General features: G+C 45.0%; 2 protein-coding genes across 15 annotated transcripts in view; both read left to right on the plus strand.

The window, feature by feature from the left end:
* c7h8orf34 (chromosome 7 C8orf34 homolog) overlaps window positions 1–26,261 on the plus strand; it is a 172,484-nt gene that overhangs the window by 15,357 nt on the left and 130,866 nt on the right. For 11 of the 14 annotated variants that reach the window (XR_008760145.1, XR_008760147.1, XR_008760144.1 and 8 more), the window contains exons 2-3: window positions 10,500–10,644; window positions 12,508–12,639. Coding sequence is in view for 9 of the 14 variants with exons in the window: in XM_055928884.1 (XP_055784859.1) it covers window positions 10,500–10,644; window positions 12,508–12,639 (277 nt within the window). In the remaining 5 variants the exon portion in view is untranslated. Of the gene's footprint in view, window positions 1–8,869; window positions 8,890–10,499; window positions 10,645–12,507; window positions 12,640–26,261 lie in introns of all 14 variants that reach the window. The other 3 variants (XM_055928883.1, XM_055928891.1, XM_055928887.1) reach the window with 2 other exon arrangements.
* LOC129859292 (uncharacterized) overlaps window positions 12,646–26,261 on the plus strand; it is a 36,415-nt gene continuing 22,799 nt past the window's right edge. Inside the window, exon 1 of the mRNA XM_055928892.1 lies at window positions 12,646–16,891. The gene's annotated coding sequence lies outside the window, so the exon portion shown is untranslated. The remainder of the gene's footprint in view (window positions 16,892–26,261) is intronic.

Below are 26,261 nucleotides of genomic sequence, written 5' to 3' on the forward strand. Positions count from 1 at the left end.
GCATAGTCACTTCCCCCCCACCTACATGTACAAATTACCTCAACTAACTTGTACCCCCGCACTCTGACTCGGTACTGGTGCCTCCTGTATATGGCCTCGTTATTCTTATTGTCTTACTTTTTATTATTACTTTTCATTTTAGTCTACTTGGTAAATATTTTCTTAATCAACAATGCAGTTCAAGAAGAGTTAAGGGCTTGTAAGTAGGCATTTCATGGTAAAGTCTACACTTGTTGTATTTGGCGCATGTGACAAATAAAGTTTGATATGATTTGATCATCAAGTTTGCCGATAACACAACAGTGGTAGGTCTGATCACCGACAAAGACGAGACAGCCTATAGGGAGGAGGTCGGAGACCTGGCCATGTGGTGCCAGGACAACAACCTCTCCCTCAACGTGATCAAGACAAAGGAGATGATTGTGGACTACAGAAAAAGGAGGACCGAGCACTCCCCCATTCTCATCAACGGGGCTGCAGTGGAGCAGGTTGAAAGCTTCAAGTTCCTTGGTGTCCACATCACCAACAAGCTAGAATGGCCAAAACACACCAAGCCAATCGTGATGAGGGCACGACAAAGCCTATTCCCCCTCCGGAGACATAAAAGATTTGGTATGGGTCCTCAGATCCTCAAAAGGTTTAACAGCTGCGCCACCGGGAGCATCCTGAGTGCTTGCATCACTGCCTGGTATGGCAACTGCTCAGCCTTCGACCGCAAGGCACTACAGAGGGTAGTGCGTACGGCCCAGAACATCACTGGGGCCATCCAGAACTTTTTATTTTATATTTTTTTACTTAAAGTAAGCTTGTAAGTAAGCCTACACTCACCGCATGTGAAAAATAAAATTTGATTTGATTTTATAACATAATCCTGGACAGTCATTTTATTTTTAAAGATTTTCATAATTTGGAACATGTAGTGTAAATTTATCCCTTGTTTGATGCAGGGTCCACTCAGGGATTTAGGAACATGGTATGTTGGATGCAGGGTCCACTGAGGGATCAAGGAATATTGTATGTTGGATGCAGGGTCCACTGAGGGATTTAGGAACATGGTATGTTGGATGCAGGGTCCACTCAGGGATTTAGGAATATTGTATGTTGGATGCAGGGTCCACTGAGGGATTTAGGAACATGGTATGTTGGATGCAGGGTCCACTCAGGGATTTAGGAATATTGTATGTTGGATGCAGGGTCCACTGAGGGATTTAGGAACATGGTATGTTGGATGCAGGGTCCACTCAGGGATTTAGGAATATTGTATGTTGGATGCAGGGTCCACTGAGGGATTTAGGAACATGGTATGTTGGATACAGGGTCCACTGAGGGATCAAGGAATATTGTATGTTGGATGCAGGGTCCACTGAGGGATTTAGGAACATGGTATGTTGGATACAGGGTCCACTGAGGGATTTAGGAACATGGTATGTTGGATACAGGGTCCACTGAGGGATTTAGGAACATGGTATGTTTGATACAGGGTCCACTGAGGGATTTAGGAACATGGTATGTTGGATACAGGGTCCACTGAGGGATTTAGGAACATGGTATGTTGGATACAGGGTCCACTGAGGGATCAATGAATATTGTATGTTGGATACAGGGTCCACTGAGGGATCAATGAATATTGTATGTTGGATGCAGGGTCCACTGAGGGATTTAGGAACATGAACACGTTGACCCAGAGTTATTGGAATCATATTGAGATAGATTCACAATAACCACTTGGAAGAGAAGGTTGGGATGCTGCATCTCATAGTAGAGAGTAGAGAACAACCTTGAGAAGTGAAAGTCTATCCAAACGTGCTTCAGCCCCCCCACCCCACCAAGGCTCTCCAGTAAAGAGGGTAGTTTGTCATTTAGCCTAGACCCAACCAATTTGTTTATTCATTCATCCATCTATTTAAATCTACACCTCGATACAAGGTCTACGGCTTTGTCCCGAGTGGCACCCAATTCCCTACATAGTGCCCTACTTTTGTCCGGAGCCCTATGGACCCTTGTCAATAGTAGTGCACTATATAGAGTATAGATTGCCATTTGGGACAGACACAACATCAATGAATAGAACATTAGAAGGTGCTCTCCTTCAGCACTTAGCTGACCACTGACCATTGATTATACAAGACAGTGACGTTGTGTGTGTGGGTTTGTAAGTCTCCTTATTATACAGGACAGTAATGGATTTACCTTCACATGGAAAGGTGACCTATTGCTTATGTCCTAAAAGATAGCAAGGCCAAATAGAGAGGGAGAGAGAAATGCCATGTATATGGAGGTAGAATGAATTAGAAGCTGGTTTGACTCGTTAGTCACCTTGGTAAAGACAATGGATACGTCCCAAATGGCACCTTATTCTCTTTATAGTGGACTACTACCCTTGGGCTCTGGTCAAAAGTAGTGCACTACATAGGCAATAGGGTGCCATTTGGAACTATGCATAGTTAGTGGTCACAGTGCAGTAATGTAATATAGTTTATGACCCAGCGTTTCTCCTGCCTCAAAAAAGGGCTTAGGTGGGGGGGCATGAAGGGGGGAGTTTCCTATGCAGAAAAACCCTGTGACCCCAGTCTTTATGTTGGTATATATCTATCCTTCATTTGGACAGACTGAAACAGGAGCAAATGAGGCTGGAGAGGGGAGGATGGCTCATAATAATGGCTGGAGTGAATGGAACGATTCCATTATTTCCATTTCAGCGATTACTATGAGCCATTCTCTAATTTAAAGTGCCACCAGCCACCACATATACCGCGGGTATATTTTTAGTCAGACCAAACTAAGCAATACTTCAGTAGCTAGCAGACAATTGTGATCTTTATTAGTTCTCTCTAATAGAATCTGTTGAGTGACAAATTGAATGCTGCGGAGGCACACAGAGATGTCAATAAAATCCATTTTTAGAAGAAGGATTGTGTTTCCCTGGCCGTAATTGATAATGACTACACCACAGCAGAATTGAAACCGTAGCCCATTTAATCTATGGGTCTTGTCTCTGAGGAGGAAGGGAGGAAGGGAAGAGCTATTGATGCAAGGACTGTCCATCCGTGTTATCAAATATATAGTTTTCACCATGGGCTCTATTCCATCCGTGTCATCAAATATATAGTTTTCACCATGGGCTCTATTCCATCCGTGTCATCAAATATATAGTTTTCACCATGGGCTCTATTCCATCCGTGTCATCAAATATATAGTTTTCACCATGGGCTCTATTCCATCCGTGTCATCAAATATATAGTTTTCACCATGGGCTCTATTTCATCCGTGATCAAATATATAGTTTTCACCATGGGCTCTATTCCATCCGTGTTGCGGACGTTCAGCATTTCAGCGTGATTGAAATTTAAGGGCAACGTTCCCACGTTTGTGGAGACCGCATTCACGGTAAACACTGCATATGTCTGCTCAATGGGAAATGACCTTTACATTTCTATCACATTTCTGTAACACTTCAGCGACACAGATTGAATAGAGCCCCATGTTTCAAGGCTATACAGTGTTTGTTTATATTTACATTGTTTTTTTAGGGGGGGGGGGGGGGGGGGGATCAGCTTTAATATTGCAGATAGATTGTGGATATTTGTAAATATACATATTATTTTCTCCTAACCCTACCACACCTCCCTTAACTAGAGTAAACTAATGGACAACAACACTTAGGCTTCTACTTCCAGCTTATACATACTATATACATTTTACAGACACAGTATATTTTACAATAGTTATTGTTTACAAACATTGGAGTTAAACAAGCTTGTATTTTTGGTTCTGATGGTGTACGCCAGTTGAACTAAGCTCATTAGGCATTTCTAAACTATATTCTTTAAGAATCAAATGGGCATATATCATTCATTTATGAGTCCAAAGATGGATGTAGTAACTAAGGATGCTAGTTTTAAATACTAGTCTAAGACAGTGTTGGGTTAATACAGGCCCCCTGCAGCCAGACACTATTAGTGTAATTACTGTGGAGAGCTGAACACACAGCCTTAGGCCTACCTTCCACCGTCTTGGGAGGATAGAGGAGAGAGAGAGACAGACAGGGCGAGAGAGGGAGAGAGAGAGAGAGAGGGAATTAAAAGCATAGAGGAAGGATATAGATCAGAGCGAGAAAGGAGATAGATTGAGGAGACAGACCGATAGAGGAGAGAGAGAGGGCGATTGGACAGAGAAAATAGTGGACAGAGACAAGAGAAGACAAAAATGGAAGAAAGACTGAAGAGAGAGGATAGATAGCAAGTGGGAGAAAGAGAAACATAACGAGAGAGAGAGAGAGACAGAGAGAGAGAGAAGGCAGTCATGCTGTGCACCACGGATGTCTATCGTTATCATTGGCCTGCAGTCCCAAATGGCACCCTATTCTCTTTATAGTGCACTACTTTTGACGAGGGCCCATAGGGTTTCTGGTCAAAAGTAGTGCCCTATATAAGGAGTAGGATGCCATTTGGAACTCATCCCATGCAGTAGCCAGCTGATTGGTCCTGCTAATGCTGTAACATAACATGCTGCAACAAAGGACCCTACTGGCTAATACTGGGATTGATGGAATGGTCTTATTCTGGTTCCGTAAGATGAACTCCGTTGATATGGAGACCCATGACAGTCACCTCATGGATGCTTGTCTGACCAGAGAAACAGAGGGAGTGTATGGGTGGGTGAGTGTGCGTGTGTTTGTGCGTGTGCCCATGCAGGGCCAGTTCCCGGCATGAGCGGTTGCTTAGGGCCCCAATGGGAAAATGTGTAGAATTGTAGGAAATTCACTTGTATATGTGTGTGTGTGTCCACTCCACAGTGTGTTCCCTGGCACTGACAGTCTGGTGGCTGTGCCCTCTCTCCCACGTTCCCCCTGTTTTCCTCTCTTCCGCACGATCTCCCCTTCTCTCGTCTGCCTGCTGATTCAAGGTCTGGAATTTCTCCAGAGAGTCCAATCCCTAGCTCCTCTCCTCCGTCCTCCACCAACACAGTCCCGTGCATCCCTCATTCATTCTTATCTTCCTCCATATCCCCTGTTCCCAGTCCCTCTTCCATTAATGAAGCTACTTTAGTGACACAGCAACAACAACACGGGCTGCGCCAGGTTACTGGAACAGAGAAAGAGAGGGAGTGAGATGAACAGAATATGGAGGGAGAGAGAGAGACTTACAGAGAGAGATCTAAGTGCTGTGTGTGTGGCTGTCATCATATAGCAGTGTACCTTTGGGAGTCCTTGAGAGCTGGGTAGGACAGGAAGGTGGTCTCGCTTTGTCTTTCTCCCTCTCTCTTGGCTAGCTGACAGCTTGTCTATTAGTGCCACCAGACTGCTGAGGGACAGTGCTGAGCTATCAGGAAGTATTGGTCACACACACAACAGCATGGTCACTTTGTCTAACACACACAGACACACCCACCCACACACACACACCCTGAGCCCCCCATCCCGAATTCTATTCTACGCACACACACACACACACACACACACACACACACACACACACACACACACACACACACACACACACACACACACCGAGCCCCCCATCCTGAATGCTATTCTACGCACACACACACACACAGACATACGTACACACACCGAACCCCCCCATCCTGAATGCTATTCTACGCACACACACACACACAGACATACGTACACACACCGAACCCCCCCATCCTGAATGCTATTCTACGCACACACACACACAGACATATGTACACACACCGAACCCCCCCATCCTGAATGCTATTCTACGCACACACACACACACACACACACATACGTACACGCACCGAGCCCCCCATCCTGAATGCTATTCTACGCACACACACGCACACACATACGTACACACACTGAGCCCCCCATCCCGAATGCTATTGTGCTGATGCACATCAATCCCTATCTAACCCTAACGGTGTTAATGTCTACTCCTGTGAGTCAGAGTTGTTGACCCAAATTCATCAAGTACATCAGAGTGGGGCTCCCTCCCGTCAGGAGAAATGTGATTACCAATCAACGTGTGGTTATGAGATGAGGCGTCACGCTTTATTTAAAGCACCTCATTACCATACTAAGTGAATGTGTCAGTTACGGTTGCTTTGCCTGTTGCAATAGTATGTTTGTGACACACAGTACGCTGTGTATTACTGCTGTAGTACACAGAAACTGAAACACGCACACACACACACACACACACACACACACACACACACACACACACACACACACACACACACACACACACACACACACACACACACACACACACACACACTACATCCTTTTTCTCGCCGTAGAAAATGTTTACTCCTCCTCAGGAACACCGGGGTATTTAACAACACACTGCTCAATTGGCTTCCTGAATGTGTGTGTGTGTGTGTGTGTGTGTGTGTAACAACACGCTGCTCGTTTGGCTTCCTGAGCAAAACCATAAATTATAGGCGTTGCTTTATAGACTTCCTGTTGCTAGGTTAGTTTAATTACCCACTGGAGAAATACACACACACGCACGCACGCACGCACGCACGCACGCACACACACACACACAAACAGGCACACACACACACACACACACACACACACACACACACACACACACACACACACACACACACACACACACACACACACACACACACACACACACACACACACACACAGAGCCACTACACACTTATTATAACTGTTCCACTCACCACCGCTAGTGGGTTTATAAATCACTTTAGTCGTTGTATGGCACACGCCTTTTGATCTGAGCACCCCCGCCCTCGCTCTCTCTCTCACTCTCTCTCTCTCTCTTTCTCTCTCTCGGTCAATGTGTATCAATAGGAAACAGTCTTAGTGTGTGTGTGTCTGTGTGTGTGCATGAATGTGTGTGAGTTCGGGTGTGTGTGTGTGCTTACCTACATGAGCGTGTCAGTGTCTTAGTAGCTAACTCATCCAGCTTTAACATATAGAATGTAGTAAGATTATCCCTATAGCTGCAGGGGAAATCTAATCCTCTGCTTATCAGGGGATTTTGATTCCTCAGCAATACTGCTTTTTTAAGACATCACCTGTATGAGGCAGAGCATCCCGTGTCAGTGAGTTTGGAATTGAATTTATGTGCTGTATCTCCTTTCCCCCCGTCTCTCTCTCTCGCACACACACACACACACACACACACACACACACACACACACACACACACACACACACACACACACACACACACACACACACACACACACACACACACACACACGGTGGTTGATATATACTGTAGCCTACTGCTGCTGCTAGGTGGCATTATGCTTCAAGACAAGAAGGCCAGGCAGGCAGGAATATCCCCCTGACCAATTACAGGAGGACTTCTCTCTGCACAGCCAAGACCAGTGTAGCTGACTAAGGTATTAATTAGACACTGAAACACAAAGCATGCACACACACATAGGAACACACACACACCCAAGCTCACACATGCACGCACACACATGCAAAAACAAGAAATGGCTTTTGTCTTTTGAACTCAGAGGCACGGTAATGGTATAATTGTCCACCTCAGCTCTGGCACTGGTCCTATGCTGAGTACTGTAGGTGCCACCAGCCCACCCGTGTGTGTGTGTGTGTGTGTGTGTGTGTTTGCGTGTTGCTCTAAGCTGGGTAGGGGCCACCCAGACCTGTACTGCATTGTGGCATTTCTGGTGTAAGCAGAGGTCACAAGTTCATCCCCATAGCCCAGATATAAAACACACACACACACTCACGGGTGGGCTGGTGGCACCAACTCAGCATAGACCCAGAGTCAGAGCACACACAACTGTTACATCCCACCATCGTTAGTGGGTTTATAATTGAGTGCTGCGCGTACAGCAGAAATTCACTTTAGTACTTGAGTGGCAAACGCCTTTTGATCTGAGCACAACGACCCCCCCCCCCCCCCCCCTTTGTGTTTCAATAACGAGTAGTCAGTGTGTGTGTGTATGTGCTTGCAGGTACAGTATTTGTGAACTTCTACTTATGTACTTGACAGTGTTTCAGTAGTGTAACAGCCTGAGTAGCTAAATCATTCAGCTTTAACATGTGGAGAGATTATCTCTTAACGTGGAGAGATTATCTCTTAACGTGGAGAGATTATCTCTTAACGTGGAGAGATTATCTCTTTAGCTGCAGGGGATTTTGATTCCTCAACAACACTGCTTCTTTTAAGACATCACCTTTTTTGGCAGAGCATCCCATGTCAGTGAGTCTTTTGGAATTTGTGAGGTCTCTCTCTCTCTCGCTGGTTAAAATGTACTGTAGCCTACTGCTGTTGCCATTTAAGCTGCTCTGCACAGACACAAAGGCCAGGAAGGCATGTCCCCCTGACCAATGACCTACTGTACTCTCTGCACGGTCAAGACTAGCATAGCAGACTAAGGTATTACACACGTTCTCACACAGAAACACAAACATACATTTTAATAGAAGCTCTTATCCAGACCAATTTACAGTAGTGAGATCATACATTTTTTGTACTGGTTCCACGTGGGAATGGAACCCACAACCCTGGCGTTGCAAGCGCCATGCTATGCCAACTGAGCCGCATGGGACCTGGGTTGATGGCACTGAGTCAGTGGACCCAGCACTGGGTGCATGCTGGGTAGGTGCCACCAGCCCAGCCCTCTACTGCATTCCTGGTGTTAGCTTCAGCTAATCTGACTGAGTTTCAAGCAGAGTTCATCCCCATAGCCCTGATATCACACACACACACACACACACACACGGAAATAGACTAACTTTGCAGAGCCCTTCTAAGAATGTAGAAGTTTATTATCAGTAGCTGCTGAATTATCCTCACTGTGCTGTAAGTGGTGCTGGTTTGTGTAGTGATTCTAATCAGGTTAATTTCCACATTCTTTTTTTCTCTGCGTGAAGCAGTCATTACTAAAATGCAGGTATTTCTCAGCTCATATTTCATGGGAATGCAAATGTTCTTGTTCATCGTCCCTTTTTTAACAACATGTTGGCTGTCATGGTTTGGCTTGATGGCACCCTATTCCCAGTAGTGCACTATCTAGGGAATAGGGTGCCATTTGGGATGCAGACTCTGTATCTAATTAGGCATGTCATGACTGGCAGATAAGATAGAGAATACCCATCAGACAGTCTGTCAGAGCAGCATGCCAAGTCAGGTGACCTCAACCCCTGCTACCTCTAACTTCTGTCGTCTTTTCTCTGTTCTCTCCACCTTTCTCCATTCTCTCCTTTTCCTTCTGCTTTCTGTCCAGATCTCTTTCTCTTCTTCATCTCATCTTCATCACCTCTCCCTTACCTGTTCTCCTTTCGCTCCACTCCTCCTACGTCTCTGTTTCCCCATTCTAGTCATCTCTATCATCTCTGTCATCTCTATCATCTCTTTCCTCTTCCTGTATCTCTCTCTCCCTTGTCTGTCCACCCGCCTGTCTGATTTTTTCTACCTCACTCTTCTCTCCTTCCCTCCCTACAGCTTCCTCTCTCTCCTTCTCTCCATCTCTCTCTCCCTCTCCCCAGTCTGTTCGTCCGTCTGTCTGGCTGCTCTCTGTTCTGCCCTCCTTCCTCAATCGCTCTCTCTCTCCCTCCCTCTTTATCTCCCTCCCACTCTCCTCCCCAATTTTGTCAGTCTGCCTGACTGCTACCTGTTCTGCCCTATCTTTTTTCTCCCTCGGAATTCATCCCACGCTCACCTTCTCATCTCCTCCGTCTGTCTAACTGCATTCTATTCTCCCCATCTATCTCCTTCTCTCTCTCGCTCTCTCTCTCTGTCTCTCTCTCTCTCTCTGTCTCTCTGTCTCTCTCTCTCTCTGTCTCTCTCTGTGTCTCTGTGTCTCTCTCTTTCTCTCTCTGTCTCTCTCTGTCTCTCTCTGTCTCTCTCTGTCTCTCTCTGTCTCTCTCTCTGTCTCTCTCTCTGTCTCTCTCTCTGTCTCTGTGTCTCTCTCTTTCTCTCTCTCTCTCTCTCTCTGTCTCGCTCTGTCTCTCTCTGTCTCGCTCTGTCTCGCTCTGTCTCGCTCTGTCTCTCTCTGTCTCTCTCTGTCTCTCTCTGTCTCTCTCTGTCTCTCTCTGTCTCTCTCTCTGTCTCTCTCTGTCTCTCTCTCTCTGTGTCTCTCTCTTTCTCTCTCTGTCTCTCTCTGTCTCTCTCTGTCTCTCTCGCTCTGTCTCTCTGTCTCTCTCTGTCTCTTTCGCTCTGTCTCTCTGTCTCTCTGTCTCTCGCTGTCTTTCTCTGTCTCTCTCTGTCTCTCTCTGTCTCTCTGTCTCTCTCTCTCTGTGTCTCTCTCTCTCTCTGTCTCTCTGTCTCTCTCTCTCTGTGTCTCTCTCTGTGTCTCTCTCTTTCTCTCTGTGTGTCTATCTCTGTGTCTCTCTCTCCATCTCCTTCTCTCTCTCTCTGTCTATTAGTGTCTCCGTCTCGCTCTCTCTTTCTCTTTGTGTCTCTCTCTCTCTCTCCCCCACTCTTAATTTCCCCTCTCTTTCTCTCTCTCCTCCCCTGTCTCTCTGTCCATCTGTCTGACGTGTCTCTGTTCTGTCTTGCTAGGAGATGATGACCAGTCTGATAAGCGAGACCCCAGATCACCCTATTCCTTTTCTCATCAATCACCTGCAGACCAAGCAAGGCAGCCCCGGCAAGCTGCACAGAACACTGTCGGGCTCTGCCGCACTGTGGGCCCAGAGCTCTGCAGGTAGGAACACACACACACACACACACACAATGTGCTATATTATACGTACATGCATATGCACACAATCACGCACACATGTACCGAACATACAGTGCCTTCGGAAAGTATTCAGACCCTTTCACTTGTACCCCATTTTGTTACGTTACAGCCTTATTCTAAAATGGATTATATCATTTTTTCCCCTCATCAATCTACACGCAATACCCCATAATGACAAGCAAAACACGTTTTTAGAAATGTTTGCAAATGTATAAAAAAACTGAAATATCACATTGACATACAGTACCAGTCAAAAGTTTGATCTGATGCATCAGTCTCCTTCTTGGTCAAATAGCCTGTATACAACCTGGAGGTGTGTTGAGTCATTGTCCTGTTGGAAAACACATGATAGTCTATCACTGCAGAATGCTGTGGTAGCCATGCTGGTTAAGTGTGCCTTGAATTCTAAATAAATCACTGACAGTGTCACCAGCAAAGCACCCCCACACCATCACACCTCCTCCTCCATGCTTCACGGTGGGAACCACACATGCGGAGATCATCTGTTCACCTACTGCATCTCACTAAGACACAGCGGTTGGAACCAAAAATCAAACATTTGAACTCATCAGACCAAAGGACAGATTTCTACCAGTCTAATGTCCATTGCTCGTGTTTCTTTGCCCAAGCAAGTATCTTCTTCTTATTGGTGCCCTTTAGTAGTGGTTTCTTTGCAGCAATTCGACCATGAAGGCCTGATTCACACAGTCTCCTCTGAACAGTTGATGTTGAGATGTGTCTGTTACTTGAACTCTGTGAAGCATTTATTTGGGCTGCAATTTCTGAGGCTGGTAACTCTAGTGAACTTATCCTCTGCAGTAGAGGTAACTCTGGGTCTTCATTCCTGTGGCGGTCCTCATGAGAGTCAGTTCCACCATAGCGCTTGATGGTTTTTGCGACTGCACTTGGAAAAAACGTTCAAAGTTCTGTACATTTTTTCTGGATTGACTGACCTTCATGTCTTAAAGTAATGATGGACTGTCGTTTCTCTTTGCTTATTTGAGCTGTTCTTGCCATAATATGGACTTGGTCTTTTACCAAATAGGGCTATCTTCTGTATACCACCCCTACCTTGTCACAACACAACTGATTGGCTCAAACGCATTAAGAAGGAAAGAAATTCCACAAATCAACTTTTAACAAGGCCCACCTGTTAATTGAAATGCATTTCAGGTGACTACCTCATGAAGCTGGTTGAGAGAATGCCAAGAGTGTGCAAAGCTGTCATCAGGGCAAAGGGTGGCTACTTTGAAGAATCTCAAATCTCAAATATATTTTGATTTATTTAACACTTTTTTGGTTACTACATGATTCCATATGTGTTATTTCATAGTTTTGATGTCTTCACTATTATTCTACAATGTAGAAAATAGGATAAATAAAGAAAAGCCCTTGAATGAGTAGATGTGTCCAAACCTTTGACTGGTACTGTGAGTATTCAGACCCTTTACTCAGTACTTTGTTGAAGCACCTTTGGCAGCGATTACAGCCTCGAGTCTTCTTGGGTATGATGCTACAAGCTTGGCACACCTGTATTTGAGGAGTTTCTCACATTCTTCTCTGCAGATCCTCTCAAGCTCTGTCAGGTTGGATGGGGAGCGTCGCTGCAAAGCTATTTCCAGGTCTCTCCAGAAATGTTAGATCGGGTTTAAGTCCGGCCTCTGGCTGGGCCACTCAAGCCACTCCTGCGTTGTCTTGTCTGTGTGCTTAGGGTTGTTGTCCTGTTTGAAGGTGAACCTTCACCCCAGTCTGAGGTCCTGAGCACTCTGGAGCAGGTTTTAATCAAGGATCTCTCTGTACTTTGCTTTGTTCGTCTCCTCCCAGCAGAGAGTAAAGGACGTCGTGACTTCAGGAGTTATGAGAAGCCCTGGCAGATCCATCCTAAGAAACCCAAGAAGTCTAAGAGTGATCTGGCTGTGTCTAACATCTCCCCTCCCTCACCAGAGTCCAAGTCCCGTGAGTGTATCTGTATTTGAATGCTGTATATCTGTGAGAGCCTCTGTATCTCCCTTCTCTAGTCCAACAGACTGTAGTAGAGGTTTGGATAGGAACCGTTCACCCTTTACGTTGATACCTGCTGTACCCTAAGTATTCACCTCATTGCTTTCCGTCTTCCCTTTTATACACCTATATAACCTTTAACAGCCCTGTCAGTACCTCTGTCATTACGAATTGATGTCGGAACCTCTCGGCAGCAGAGGTAGCAGGTGCCAATCCTGCCTGTCTTTTCTGAACATAGTCCATCGACAGTAATACAAATACCAGAAAGCTTCTTTGCTTTTGGTGTGACAGACAGACACATCAGGTCTTAGTGAAGGTGGTGTCACGGCACAGCGCTTACAATCTCCCCTAAACTCCAACAAGCTGAACTACAGGTTTGAGTAGGAACAGTTCATCCATTGCATTGATACCTGTTGTACCCCAATTATTCACCTCATTAGTTTCAATCTCCCCTTTTAATTGAATGTAATTTCCCATTAAATTAGTCATGGTTAACTGTGCTAGAGCCAGATGAGTACACTACCGGAGGGTCTATAGCACAGATAACTGGGGGGATGGAATCTGAACGAGCGAGAGAGAGAGAGATGGGTCAGAGAGAAAAAGAGATAGAGATGGAGAGAGAGCGAGAAACTTCAATAATTCAGTATTGCTCTCTGTCTCTGCCAGTCCCAGGCTATTTCAGGCTGTGGTCAGACCATTGCTCAGGAGGAAATGAATGTGAGGATCTGTCTCTATCTCTGTGTGTGTGTGTGTCTACCCTGGTGGCCCTGATTCTGAAGCTTTTCCAATATAAAACACTATACCTTAACCGGCAGTAAAGAGACAGAGCTGTGCTCCTCTCAAAGCTGCACCAGAATATAATGGGAGATGTTTTTTTACATATTTAATATATTGGTGGCCCCAGCGGGAATCAAACGCACAATCCTGACATTTCAAGCTCCAAGCCTTACTAACTGAGCCACAATGATACCTTCTTATACGATGTGGATTTCACTCATGAAACATATACTGAGTGTACAAAACATTATGAACACCTGCTTTTTTCCAATGATGGATTGACCAGGTGACAGTTATGATCCCTTATTGATGTCACTTGTTAAATCCACCTCAATCAGTGTAGATGAAGGGGAGGAGACAGGTTAAAGAAGTATTTTTAAGCCTTGAGACATGGATTGTGTATGTGTGCAATTCTGAGAGTGAATGGGCAAGACAAAAGATTGAAGTGCTATTGAAGGGGGGGGTTCTTAATGTTTACTACACTCAGTGTAAATGAAACATACATGGGGTATCTGTATTTTACTTATAGTAACTTATCATAAAAGAACTGAGCTTTCTCTATGTAAGGGTGCTCTACTGTATTCTGCTCCACATGCAGGCTTACATTCACTATCAGAGAGATATTAGACCTTTGGACTGTGGTAATAACGGAAAGACAGAGAAGGGGTTGAATGGAGCTGAAGGGTGGGACTAATAACAACAAGATACCAAATGTAAAACATACGGGGTCTGTAAAGTGTATATAGGTTCAGAACTTTTGTGACATAGCACAGTTACAAATATATGGCAAATGAAACTGGATGGACATCAGAAATAGAGGAAGGCCAGGAGAAAAACAAACATAATATAACTATTGTAAAATACATTGTGTCTGTAAAATGTATATAGTATGTATAAGCTGGAAGAAGAAGCCTCAGTGTTGTTGTCCATTTCGTTTAACTCCAATTAGGGGATTAGAGGAAGGGTTAGGGGAAAATAATAAAGGAAAATATATTTTTAAAAGATAGGTATATTTATATATGTATGTGTATTTGTATGTATATGTTTGTGTATATATATATGCATGTTTATATATGTATATGTGGGTATGTGTATTTATGTTACGGGTGTGTACTGGAGGCGAAGTCAGGTGCAGGAGAGCAGAGTGTAGTGAACAGGCACACTTTTTATTTCCGGTCAAACGAAAGCACAAAAGTAAATGTGCCCAAACACGGAACATAAACAAAAAGTATGGCGCTTAACAATACCACATAACATCAATACAATTTTACACAAAGACATGGAGGGGAACAGAGGACTAAATACATGCAGTGTGATTAGGGAATGAAAAGCAGGTGTGTATGGAACAAGACAAAACAAATGGAAATATGAAAAATGGAGAGGCGATGGCTAGAAAGCCGTTGACGTCGATCGCCGAACACCACCCGAACAAGGAGAGGAGCCGACTTCAGCGGAAGTCGTGACAATATATGTACATTCGTGGCCAAAAGTTTTGAGAATTACACAAATATTAATTTTCACAAAGTCTGCTGCCTCAGTTTGTATAATGGCAATTTTCATGTACTCCAGAATGTTATGAAGAGCGATCAGATGAATTGCAATTAATTGCAAAGTCCCTCTTTGCCATGCAAATGAACTGAATCCCCCCCAAAACATTTCCACTTCATTTCAGCCTTGCACACAAAAGGACCAGCTGACATCATGTCAGTGATTCTCTTGTTAACACAGGTGTGAGTGTTGACGAGAACAAGGCTGGAGATCACTCTGTCATGCTGATTGAGTTCGAATAACAGACTGGAACCTTCAAAAGGAGGGTGGTGCTTGGAATCATTGTTTTTCCTCTGTTAAACATGGTTACCTGCAAGGAAACACGTGCCGTCATCATTGCTTTGCACAAAAAGGGCTTCACAGGCACGGATATTGCTGCCAGTAAGATTGCACCTAAATCAACCATTTATCGGATCATCAAGAACTTCAAGGAGAGCGGTTCAATTGTTGTGAAGAAGGCTTCAGGGGGCCCAAGAAAGTCCAGCAAGCGCCAGGACCGTGTCCTAAAGTTAATTCAGCTGCGGGATCGGGGTACCACCAGTACAGAGCTTGCTCAGAAATGGTAGCAGGCAGGTGTGAGTGCATCTGCATGCACACTGAGGCGAAGACTTTTGTAGGATGGCCTGGTGTCAAGAAGGGCAGCAAAGAAGCCACTTCTCTCCAGGAAAAACATTATGGACAGACTGATATTCTGTAAAAGGTCCAGGGATTGGACTGCTGAGGACTGGGGTCATTTTCTCTGATGAATCCCCTTTCCGATTGTTTGGGGCATCCAGAAAAAAGCTTGTCCGGAGAAGACAAGGTGAGCGCTACCATCAGTCCTGTGTCATGCCAACAGTAAAGCATCCTGAGACTATTCATGTGTGGAGTTGCTTCTCAGTCAAGGGAGTGGTGTCACTCACAATTTTGCCTAAAAACACAGCCATGAATAAAGAATGGTACCAACACATCCTCTGAGAGCAACTTCTCCCAACCATCCAGGAACAGTTTGGTGACGAACAATGCCTTTTCCAGCATGATGGAGCACCTTGCCATAAGGCAAAAGTGATAACTAAGTGGCTCGGGGAACAGAACATCAATATTTTGGGTCCATGGCCAGGAAACTCCCCAGACCTTAATCCCATTGAGAACTTGTGGTCAATCCTGAAGAGGCGGGTGGACAAACAAAAACCCACAAACTCTGACAAACTCAAAGCATTGATTATGCAAGAATGGGCTGCCATCAGTCAGAATGTGGCCCAGAAGTTAATTGACAGCATGCCAGGGCGGATTGCAGAGGTCTTGAAAAAGAAGGGTAACACTGCGAATATTGACTCTTTGCATCAACTTCATGTAATTGTCAATAAAAGCCTTTGACACTTATGAAATGCTTGTAATTACACTTCAGTTTTCCATAGTAACATCTGACAAAAATATCTAAAAACACTGAAGCAGCAAACTTTGTGAAAATTTATTTTTGTGTCATTCTCAAAAGTTGGCCACGACTGTATATATATAAATATATATATTTACCCAAAAAATATATGGGGGATTGGAAATAATGCAGACAATTACATTGATGGAAGCATCAATCTATCTGCAATATTAAAGCTGATCCACCCCTTAAAAAGAAAAGACAGAGAGCAAGAGAGAGAGAGAGAGAGAGAGAGCGAGGAGGAGGGTGGAAACTGTTTAGTCTCCCCTCTCATCCTGATATGAACCTTGAACATGTGATATCCTGTATGACGGGAAATGAAACTTAAAAGCAGATCCTCATTCGTTTGCATATTGCCCAAACGACACACCATTGTCAAAACTTCCTCTAGAACTGTTCTAAAGTAATCTGTTGAATCACTCTTACCTTATCTGTACCCTGAGATCAACATCACCTAGACAACATTAGGTAAGTAATCGTGATCATGCTTGATAAGTTTTACATTTTGGTTTCAATATTCCGACTCTGCATTTTGGTTATTTTTGTAATCTGTTGATGAGCAGTTTGTTTAGGATGTCCTTTGCCTTGACTATTTTAAGTCTCTTAAATCCTCTCTGTAAAATGTGCATATGATCAAAGAGCAGGTCACCAACAAAAAAGCGAAACTATTGAATGAATGCATACCATGACATTTTCATGTAATCATTTTGCACCTTACAGTTTTTGTTTATAATGTTGTGAAAATAATGGGAATTTGTTACTGTCACCATTGGAAGTTAAGCTACATATGTAGGAGTTTAATTTGAGCCAGTTTGCTACAGCAGCAAAATAATCCTACAGCAACAGGAAATTTGAATTATTATGTGGATTAAAGTAATTGGACAATTTTGTAGGTGTCGATAAATTATTTGTTTGGGGAAATCAAGTCTGAAATGTCAAAGTGGAAATTACAAACTTTAGATGCCTTTTTAAAACTCAAATACACTACAAGTTTACATTTCCTGCTGTGAAGGAAAATTCTCAGCAACAAAAAGTTAGCCGAAATATTGTGTGAACAGACCTTTGATGGGGGAGGTGCTCAAAGTGTAAAAAAGCCACACTCACTCATCTCATATTGTAGGGTAAACAAGCTAGAACCACAGATGAAAGGGAGGTAGTGAAAGTATCGTTGCTAGAATCACTACTGTGGTGGGCTATGTCAGTTGATCATCCCAAATGTAGATGAATCAGCTAGTTAGTTATGCTTTCAAAACAAGCTAACTAGTCTTTACTTGATTTAAATCTGTTCTGCTGCTGACAAACAGTCAAACTGCAGTTGCCCCTTTTCCTGTCCCTGATCCTGAGACGACACATGCTAGCAACCCTAAGTAACATACTACTGGCAGTAATCATTTCAAACTCACCACCCGGCGCTGTAGATCACTCATCCATGCAGGTTAAAGGGTGGGGGAGGGGACTTTTTTCAAGATTCATGAGTTTATGAGAACATCTAGATTGATGGGCAATTTGTTACATTTAAAGTAACAAGAGAGAAAATAAATTCGTTTAAAAAACACCACCAATCAAAAGGGCACTTTTTAATAGTAGGGACAAAGGGCAGGTGCTCCAGTGCCCCTTAGACTCTATCTGTGCATGTGCCTGACTGGCCATAACATTAGGGTGTAGTACCTCTCTCACATCGCTGACAGTCTTGTCTTCTTTACAGCAGCATTTACACAAACATGTGGGCAGAAGATGACTTCACTCTTCCCTATGGGGTAGTGCGACTGGGCCAATCTGAACCACAAGATGGCAATACCTACGTCATGTACCACGGCACCACTAGGCAGGCCGCAAATCAAATCCTGAACACTGGTTTTCGTCAGTCTCCTGGTGGTATGTTGGGGCGTGGAGTGTACCTCAGCCGAGACCTGCAGAAGGCAAGCAGGTACCCCCTGTTGCTTCCTGAAAATCAGAGGGTTGTCATCCGAGTCAAAGTCAATGTGGGCAAGGTGAAAAGAATTGACGGTCAGTATCATCCTCTGCGGACATCCTGGCATGAGAACGGTTACGACACCGCCTGGGTTCCTCCTAACTGTGGTATGGTGAAGAGTGGTCTAGAAGAGGACTGTGTCTGGGATCCAAACCGCATCACTGTCTTAGATTTCATCCAGCCTAATATGCAACAGCCCCAGTGTCATTCACGCTGGTGAGGAAGGGTGGATAGTGTGTAACAATATGAAGAGAAAAATACATTGAATGTATTTCAACAGTATGTAATTTAGTCTCATTGACTAAAACAGTTGATTTTGACCAATAAATTGTTACAACAATAAACCGTCATCTCTTGTTATGTCATTGATCAACATTCCATTCTCATGACTTTTCCTATGTCATGACAGAGAGAACATTTACAAGAAAACAAAACTATGGTAGCTCACCTTTTCTCCTGACTTCAGGGCGAGGTCTAAGAGATCAAGATAAAAGCAGATAATCTATTAATATACTGTAGGTACAATGATTATGGGTGAATCACTCTATTCATTTCAACAAACAACAAAATTAACAAAACAATGAACATTTAGTGAAAATAAGATTTGTACCCATTGCTTACTTTGAGCAATGAAATATGTTAAACAGCAGAAAATCCAGAATAGAGTTTTCTCTCCATAGGAAGACCAGTAGTGTGTGTGTGTGTTATGTGTCTTGTTAGTGAGAGTTTATTGCAGGGTAACCGTGCACTTCAAAACAGGCTAGAAATCATGAACATCACGGCGCCACAATCTCATATTTTATAATAATATTTAATAGCTTCATCTCCCAGGAAATAAACTCATCGGCAGTTCACATACATGTGTATTATTATTCAACGTACCTTTATTTATACTTTTTAACACATTTAATATTTCATTCTGTTCCTTGTTTGTTTCTAGTCCTTCTCTGCTACTGTTACAGTTGACCATTACTTTTATTTTTTTTATTTTTTTCACCTTTATTTAACCAGGTAGGCTAGTTGAGAACAAGTTCTCATTTGCAACTGCGACCTGGCCAAGATAAAGCATAGCAGTGTGAACAGACAACAACACAGAGTTACACATGGAGTAAACAATAAACAAGTCAATAACATAGTAGAAAAAAAAGAAAAAAAAGAGAATCTATATACAGTGTGTGCAAAAGGCATGAGGAGGTAGGCAATAAATAGGCCATAGGAGCGAATAATTACAATTTAGCAGATTAACACTGGAGTGATAAATCATCAGATGATCATGTGCAGGTAGAAATACTGGTGTGCAAAAGAGCAGAAAAGTAAATAAATAAAAACAGTATGGGGGTGAGGTAGGGAAATTGGGTGGGCTATATACCGATGGACTACGTACAGCTGCAGCGATCGGTTAGCTGCTCAGATAGCAGATGTTTAAAGTTGTTAAGGGAGATAGACGTCTCCAACTTCAGAGATTTTTGCAATTCGTTCCAGTCGGAGGCAGCAGAGAACTGGAAGGAAAGGCGGCCAAATGAGGTTTTGGCTTTAGGGATGATTACAATGGAATGAAGGAGAAAAATAGATAGAGAGGAAGGAAGGAAAGGGAGGAGAGGAAAGAACAGCAAAGAATAAACATGCCTCTGTTAAATTGTGTGTTAAGACACCGTGTGACTCATGTTGGAAATTAATTTACGCTAAATAACAAATAACATCCTCCTATTCTTCCTCAAAATGTCAAAAAGGTAGATTACTAACCTGGGTACTCTCCAGGTGTATAAATGTAACATGGATATCCCCCTACTGTAGAACACTTCCAGTAATCCAGTGTTTTTCAGTCATGAAACATACATGAAAGATGCATAACACATGGTATCACTGTATCTTTGTAGAACACGTCCAGTACTGTACTTTACACAGATGGCTGATGCAATTCAAAGTCGTCATCCATACAGTGGTGATGTTCAGAGATACAACACAGTACAGTGATGTATGCAGGAGCAGCACTCACTTCTCAGGAACATAGAAGGACAGAATCCATCAAAGTAGTTTTAGATTACTGCTTCAGATGACATTCTAGAACATTTAGTAGTGTCCCTGCTTTCACCCACCCATTTCCTGCTGTATTTCAGATCATTTCAAAGTGATGTATTTTTCATAAGGGTCTAACACTGTATGTCCTGATGAATATAGATCTCTCTCCATTATTGTCAGACAGTAAGTCTAACAGAACTGCTCATGTAATCCAAAACTCTGTGTGTTTGTGTGTTTCTGATGGATTATTACTACGGATGTTGGATCTTTACTTGATCATTTTGTTGTGGCTGAGAATTTTCCTGCTGCATCAGGAAATTCAAATGAGACCCGTGAGTCCCTGACAAAGAGCAGTTCTCCTTCTCTCCATGCTGGGCATTCGAGTTAATAGGATTACGGTTCGCAATCAAATGAATGTTCTCTCTTGCTCGCTCAAACGCTAGGCCTAGGTCCTATTTCTGTAACAGTCAAATGTACAAAAATGTATCTGAAAAGCAGCCAGACACATCATCAACCATCATTTTACACAGCTTAATAACAATATAGATATTTGTCTCCACTATGCTGTGACGTTCAAGTGTCAAGTAAGTAAGTAAGGAACTTAAGTAAGGTCAGAATTAAGTTCAATTGTGGCCTTCACTCTGCTGTTTTTCTCTCGGTTCCTGAAGCTTTTCCAATATCCAACACTATTTCTCAACTGCCAGTCTGGCATTGAAGAGACAGCGCTGTGCTCCTCTCTACACCAGAATATAATGGGTTGAGATACACCTTTACAGGCTCTTGCCATTTAGCAGATGCTTTTTTCTGTGCAAATATTGGTGTTGGTGGCCCTAGCGGGAATAAAATCCACAATCCTGGCGTTCCAAGTGAAAGTGCCCGCTTTCATCCTTATATATACCTTGGTAATGTGATAACCTGTCTGATGTAAACAAAATGTAAAACTAGAACCTCATTTGTTTACATATTCACCGCACGACACGCCCTTGTCATGACTTCCTCTAGAACTGGTATAAAGTCATCCGTTGAATCACTCTACCTTACCTGTACCCCGAGATCAACATAATCTAGACATCCAGCTCTGTCATTAGGTAAGTACTTTATCCATCTAATGTTGATCAAACTTGCTAAGTTTTACATTTTGTTTCTAACATTCCAACATTGCCTTTTGGTTATTTTTGGAATCTGTTGATGAGCAGTTTGTTTAGGTTGTCCTTTGCCTTGACTATTTTAAGTCTCTTAAATCCTCTATGTAAAATGTGCATATGATCAAAGAGTAGGTCACCAACAAAAAAGCTAAACAATTGAATGAATGCATACCATGACATTTTCATTTAAAATAGAATTTGTTTATAATGTTGTGAAAATAATGGATATTTGTTACTGTCACCTGTGAAACTTAAGCTACTACCCGACTTGTCCCTCAGACGGCATAATAATGTAGACTAGCCACAGGGTCGTGAACAGACCTTTAATGGGGGAGGTGATCAAAGTAAAAACAAAGCCACACTCACTCATCACACATTGTAGGGTAAACAAGCTAGAACCACAGATGAAAGGGAGGTAGTGAAAGTATCGTTGCTAGAATCACTACTGTGGTGGGCTATATCAGTTGATCATCCCAAATGTAGATGAATCAGCTAGTTAGTTATGCTTTCAAAACAAGCTAACTAGTCTTTACTTGATTTAAATCTGTTCTGCTGCTGACAAACAGTCAAACTGTACCTGCCCTCTTCCCTGATCCTGAGACGACACATGCTAGCAACTCAAAGTAACCTACTACTGGCAGTAATCATTTCAAACTCACCACCCGGCGCTGTAGATCACTCGTCCATGCAGGTACAAGGGCGGGGGAGGGGACTTTTTAAAATATCAATGAGTTTATGAGAACATCTAGTTTGATGGGCAATTTGTTACATTTAAAGTAACAAGAGAGAAAATAAATTAGTTTAAGACACCACCAATCAAAAGGGCACTGTTTTAATAGTAGGGACAAAGGGCAGGTGCTCCAGTGCCCCTTAGACTCTATCTGTGCATGTGCCTGACTAGCCATATCATTAGGGTGTAGTACCTCTCTCACATCGCTGACAGTCCTGTCTTCTTTACAGCAGCATTTATACAACCATGTGGGCAGAAGATGACTTCACTCTTCCTCATGGGGTAGTGCGACTGGGCCAATCTGAACCACAAGATGGCAAGACCTACATCATGTACCACGGCACCACTAGGCAGGCCGCAAATCAAATCCTGTACACTGGTTTACGTCAGTCTCCTGATGGTATTTTGGGGCGTGGAGTGTACCTCAGCCGAGACCTGCAGAAGGCAAGCAGGTACCCCCTGTTGCTTCCTGAAAATCAGAGGGTTGTCATCCGAGTCAAAGTCAATGTGGGCAAGGTGAAAAGAATTGACGGTCAGTATCATCCTCTGCGGACATCCTGGCATGAGAACGGTTACGACACCGCCTGGGTTCCTCCTAACTGTGGTATGGTGGAGAGTGGTCTAGAAGAGGACTGTGTCTGGGACCCAAAATGCATCACTGTCTTCGATTTCATCCAGCCTAATGTAACAGCCCCAGGGTCATTCACGCTGGTGATGAAGGGTGGATAATGTGTAACAATATGAAGAGAAAAAGACATTGAATGTATTTCAACAGTATGTAATTTAGTCTCATTGATTAAAACAGTTGATTTTGACCAATAAGTTGTTACAACAATAAACCGTAATTTCTTGTTATGTCATTGATCATCATTCCATTCTCATGACTTTTCCTATGTCATGACAGAGAGAACATTTACAAGAAAACAAAACTATGGTAGCTCACCTTCTCCTGACTGCAGGGTGAGGTCTAAGAGATCAAGATAAAAGCAGATAATCTATTAATATACTGTAGGTACAATGATTATGGGTGAATCACTCTATTCATTTCAACAAACAACAAAATTAACAAAACAATGAACATGTAACGCTTGTTCTCCTCCTCTTCGTCCGAAGAGGAGGAGTAGGGATCAGACCAACATGCAGCGGGTTTAGAAAACATAATGAATTTATTAAACGACGAAGACGAACACGAAACAACACTTGGAATAATACAAAATAACAAAACGAACGAAGACAGACCTGAACTAGAGAACTTACAAATAACACGAAGAACGCACGAACAGGTATAGACTACAAACAAAAACGCTACAGTCCTGTGTGGTACGCACATACATACAGACACGGAAGACAACCACCCACAAACAAACAGTGTGAACACCCTACCTTTATATGGTTCCCAATCAGAGGAAACGTCAAACACCTGTCTCTGATTGAGAACCATATAAGGCTAATTACAAACCCTAAACATAGAAACACAAAACATAGAATGCCCACCCCAACTCACGCCCTGACCAACTAAACACATACAAAAATAACAGACAACAGGTCAGGAACGTGACAGAACCCCCCCCTCAAGGTGCGAACTCCGGGCGCACCCCTAAAACTCAAGGGGAGGGTCTGGGTGGGCATCTGTCCGCGGTGGCGGCTCCGGCGCAGGACGAGGACACCACTCCACCATTGTCTTTGTCCCCCTCCTTAGTGTCCTCCGAGTGGCGATCCTCGCCCCCAACCCTGGTCTAGGAACCTTCACACCGGTCCCCCCTAGATAGCTCAGGACAGAGAGGTAGCTCAGGACAGACAGGTAGCTCAGGGCAGAGAGATAGCTCAGGACAGAGAGATATCTCAGGACAGAGAGATATCTCAGGACAGAGCGGCAGCTCCGGACAGAGGGGCAGCTCCGGACTACTGGCAGCTCCGGGCTGGGTGGCAGCTCCGGACTGGGTGGCAGCTCCGGACTGGGTGGCAGCTCCGGACTGGGTGGCAGCTCCGGACTGGGTGGCAGCTCCTGACTGTAGGGCAGCTCCTGACTGTAGGGCAGCTCATGACTGTAGGGCAGCTCATGACTGTAGGGCAGCTCATGACGGTAGGGCAGCTCATGACGGTAGGGCAGCTCATGACGGTAGGGCAGCTCATGACGGTAGGGCAGCTCATGACGGTAGGGCAGCTCATGACTGGAGGGCAGCTCATGACTGGAGGGCAGCTCATGACTGGAGGGCAGCTCATGACTGGAGGGCAGCTCATGACTGTCTGGCGACTCTGGCGGATCCTGGCCGGCGGGCTCTGGCGGATCCTGGCCGGCGGGCTCTGGCGGATCCTGGCCGGCGGGCTCTGGCGGATCCTGGCCGGTGGGCTCTGGCGGATCCTGACCTGCGGGCTCTGGCGGATCCTGACCGGCGGGCTCTGGCGGATCCTGACCTGCGGGCTCTGGCTGCTCATGGCTGGCTGACGGATCTTGCTGCTCATGGCTGGCTGACGGATCTTGCTGCTCATGGCTGGCTGACGGATCTTGCTGCTCATGGCTGGCTGACGGATCTTGCTGCTCATGGCTGGCTGACGGATCTGGCTGCTCATGGCTGGCTGACGGATCTGGCTGCTCATGGCTGGCTGACGGATCTGGCTGCTCATGGCTGGCTGACGGATCTGGCTGCTCATGGCTGGCTGACGGATCTGGCTGCTCATGGCTGGCTGGCGGATATGGCTGCTCATGGCTGGCTGACGGATATGGCTGCTCATGGCTGGCTGACGGATCTGGCTGATCCTGTCTGGCGGAAGGCTCTGGCTGATCCTGTCTGGCGGAAGGCTCTGGCTGATCCTGTCTGGCGGAAGGCTCTGGCTGATCCTGTCTGGCGGAAGGCTCTGGCTGATCCTGTCTGGCGGAAGGCTCTGGCTGATCCTGTCTGGCGGAAGGCTCTGGCTGATCCTGTCTGGCGGAAGGCTCTGGCTGATCCTGTCTGGCGGAAGGCTCTGGCTGATAGTGTCTGGCGGAAGGCTCTGGCTGATCCTGTCTGGTGGAAGGCTCTGGCTGATCCTGTCTGGCGGAAGGCTCTGGCTGATCCTGTCTGGCGGAAGGCTCTAGCGGCTCCTGTCTGGCGGAAGGCTCTAGCGGCTCCTGTCTGGCGGAAGGCTCTAGCGGCTCCTGTCTGGCGGACGGCTCTGAAGGCTCATGGCAGACGGGCGGCTTTGTAGGCTCAGTACAGACGGGCGGCTTTGAAGGCTCAGTACAGACGGGCAGTTCATGCGGCGCTTTGCAGACGGACAGGTCAGATGGCGTTGGGCAGAAGGGCAGTTCAGGCACCATTGGGCAGACGGGCAGTTCAGGCGCCGTTGGACAGACGGGCAGTTCAAGCACCGTTGGACAGACGGGCAGTTCAGGCGCCGTTGGACAGACGGGCAGTTCAGGCGCCGTTGGACAGACTGGCAGTTCAGGTGCCGTTGGGCAGACGGGTAGTTCAGGCGCCGTTGGGCAGACGGCAGACTCTGGCCGGCTGAGACGCACTGTAGGCCTGGTGCGTGGTGCCGGAACTGGAGGCACCGGGCTAAGGACACGCACCTTCAGGCTAGTGCGGGGAACAACAACAGGGCACACTGGACTCTCAAGGCGTACTATAGGCCTGGTGCCTGATACCGGCACTGGTGGTACCGGGCTGAGGGCACGCACATCATGGCGAGTACGGGGAGAAGGAACAGTGCGTACAGGGCTCTGGAGACGCACATGAGGCTTGGTGCGTGGTGCCAACACTGGTGGTACTAGGCTGGGAACACGTATCTCAGGGCTAGGGGAGCAGTAACAGGACGCACAGGACTCTGGAGACGCACAGGAGGCTTGGTGCATGGTGTAGGCACTGTCTTAACCAGACGGCTAGCACGCACCTCAGGACGAGTATGGAGAGCTGTTCCCAGTGACATTAACTCACCAATACGTTCATTCGGACGGATGCCGTGCCTCATGCACCAAACCAGTACATCCCTCAT

Source organism: Salvelinus fontinalis, chromosome 7, assembly GCF_029448725.1.
Source record: "Salvelinus fontinalis isolate EN_2023a chromosome 7, ASM2944872v1, whole genome shotgun sequence".
In the NCBI taxonomy this organism is placed as follows: Eukaryota; Metazoa; Chordata; class Actinopteri; order Salmoniformes; family Salmonidae; genus Salvelinus; species Salvelinus fontinalis.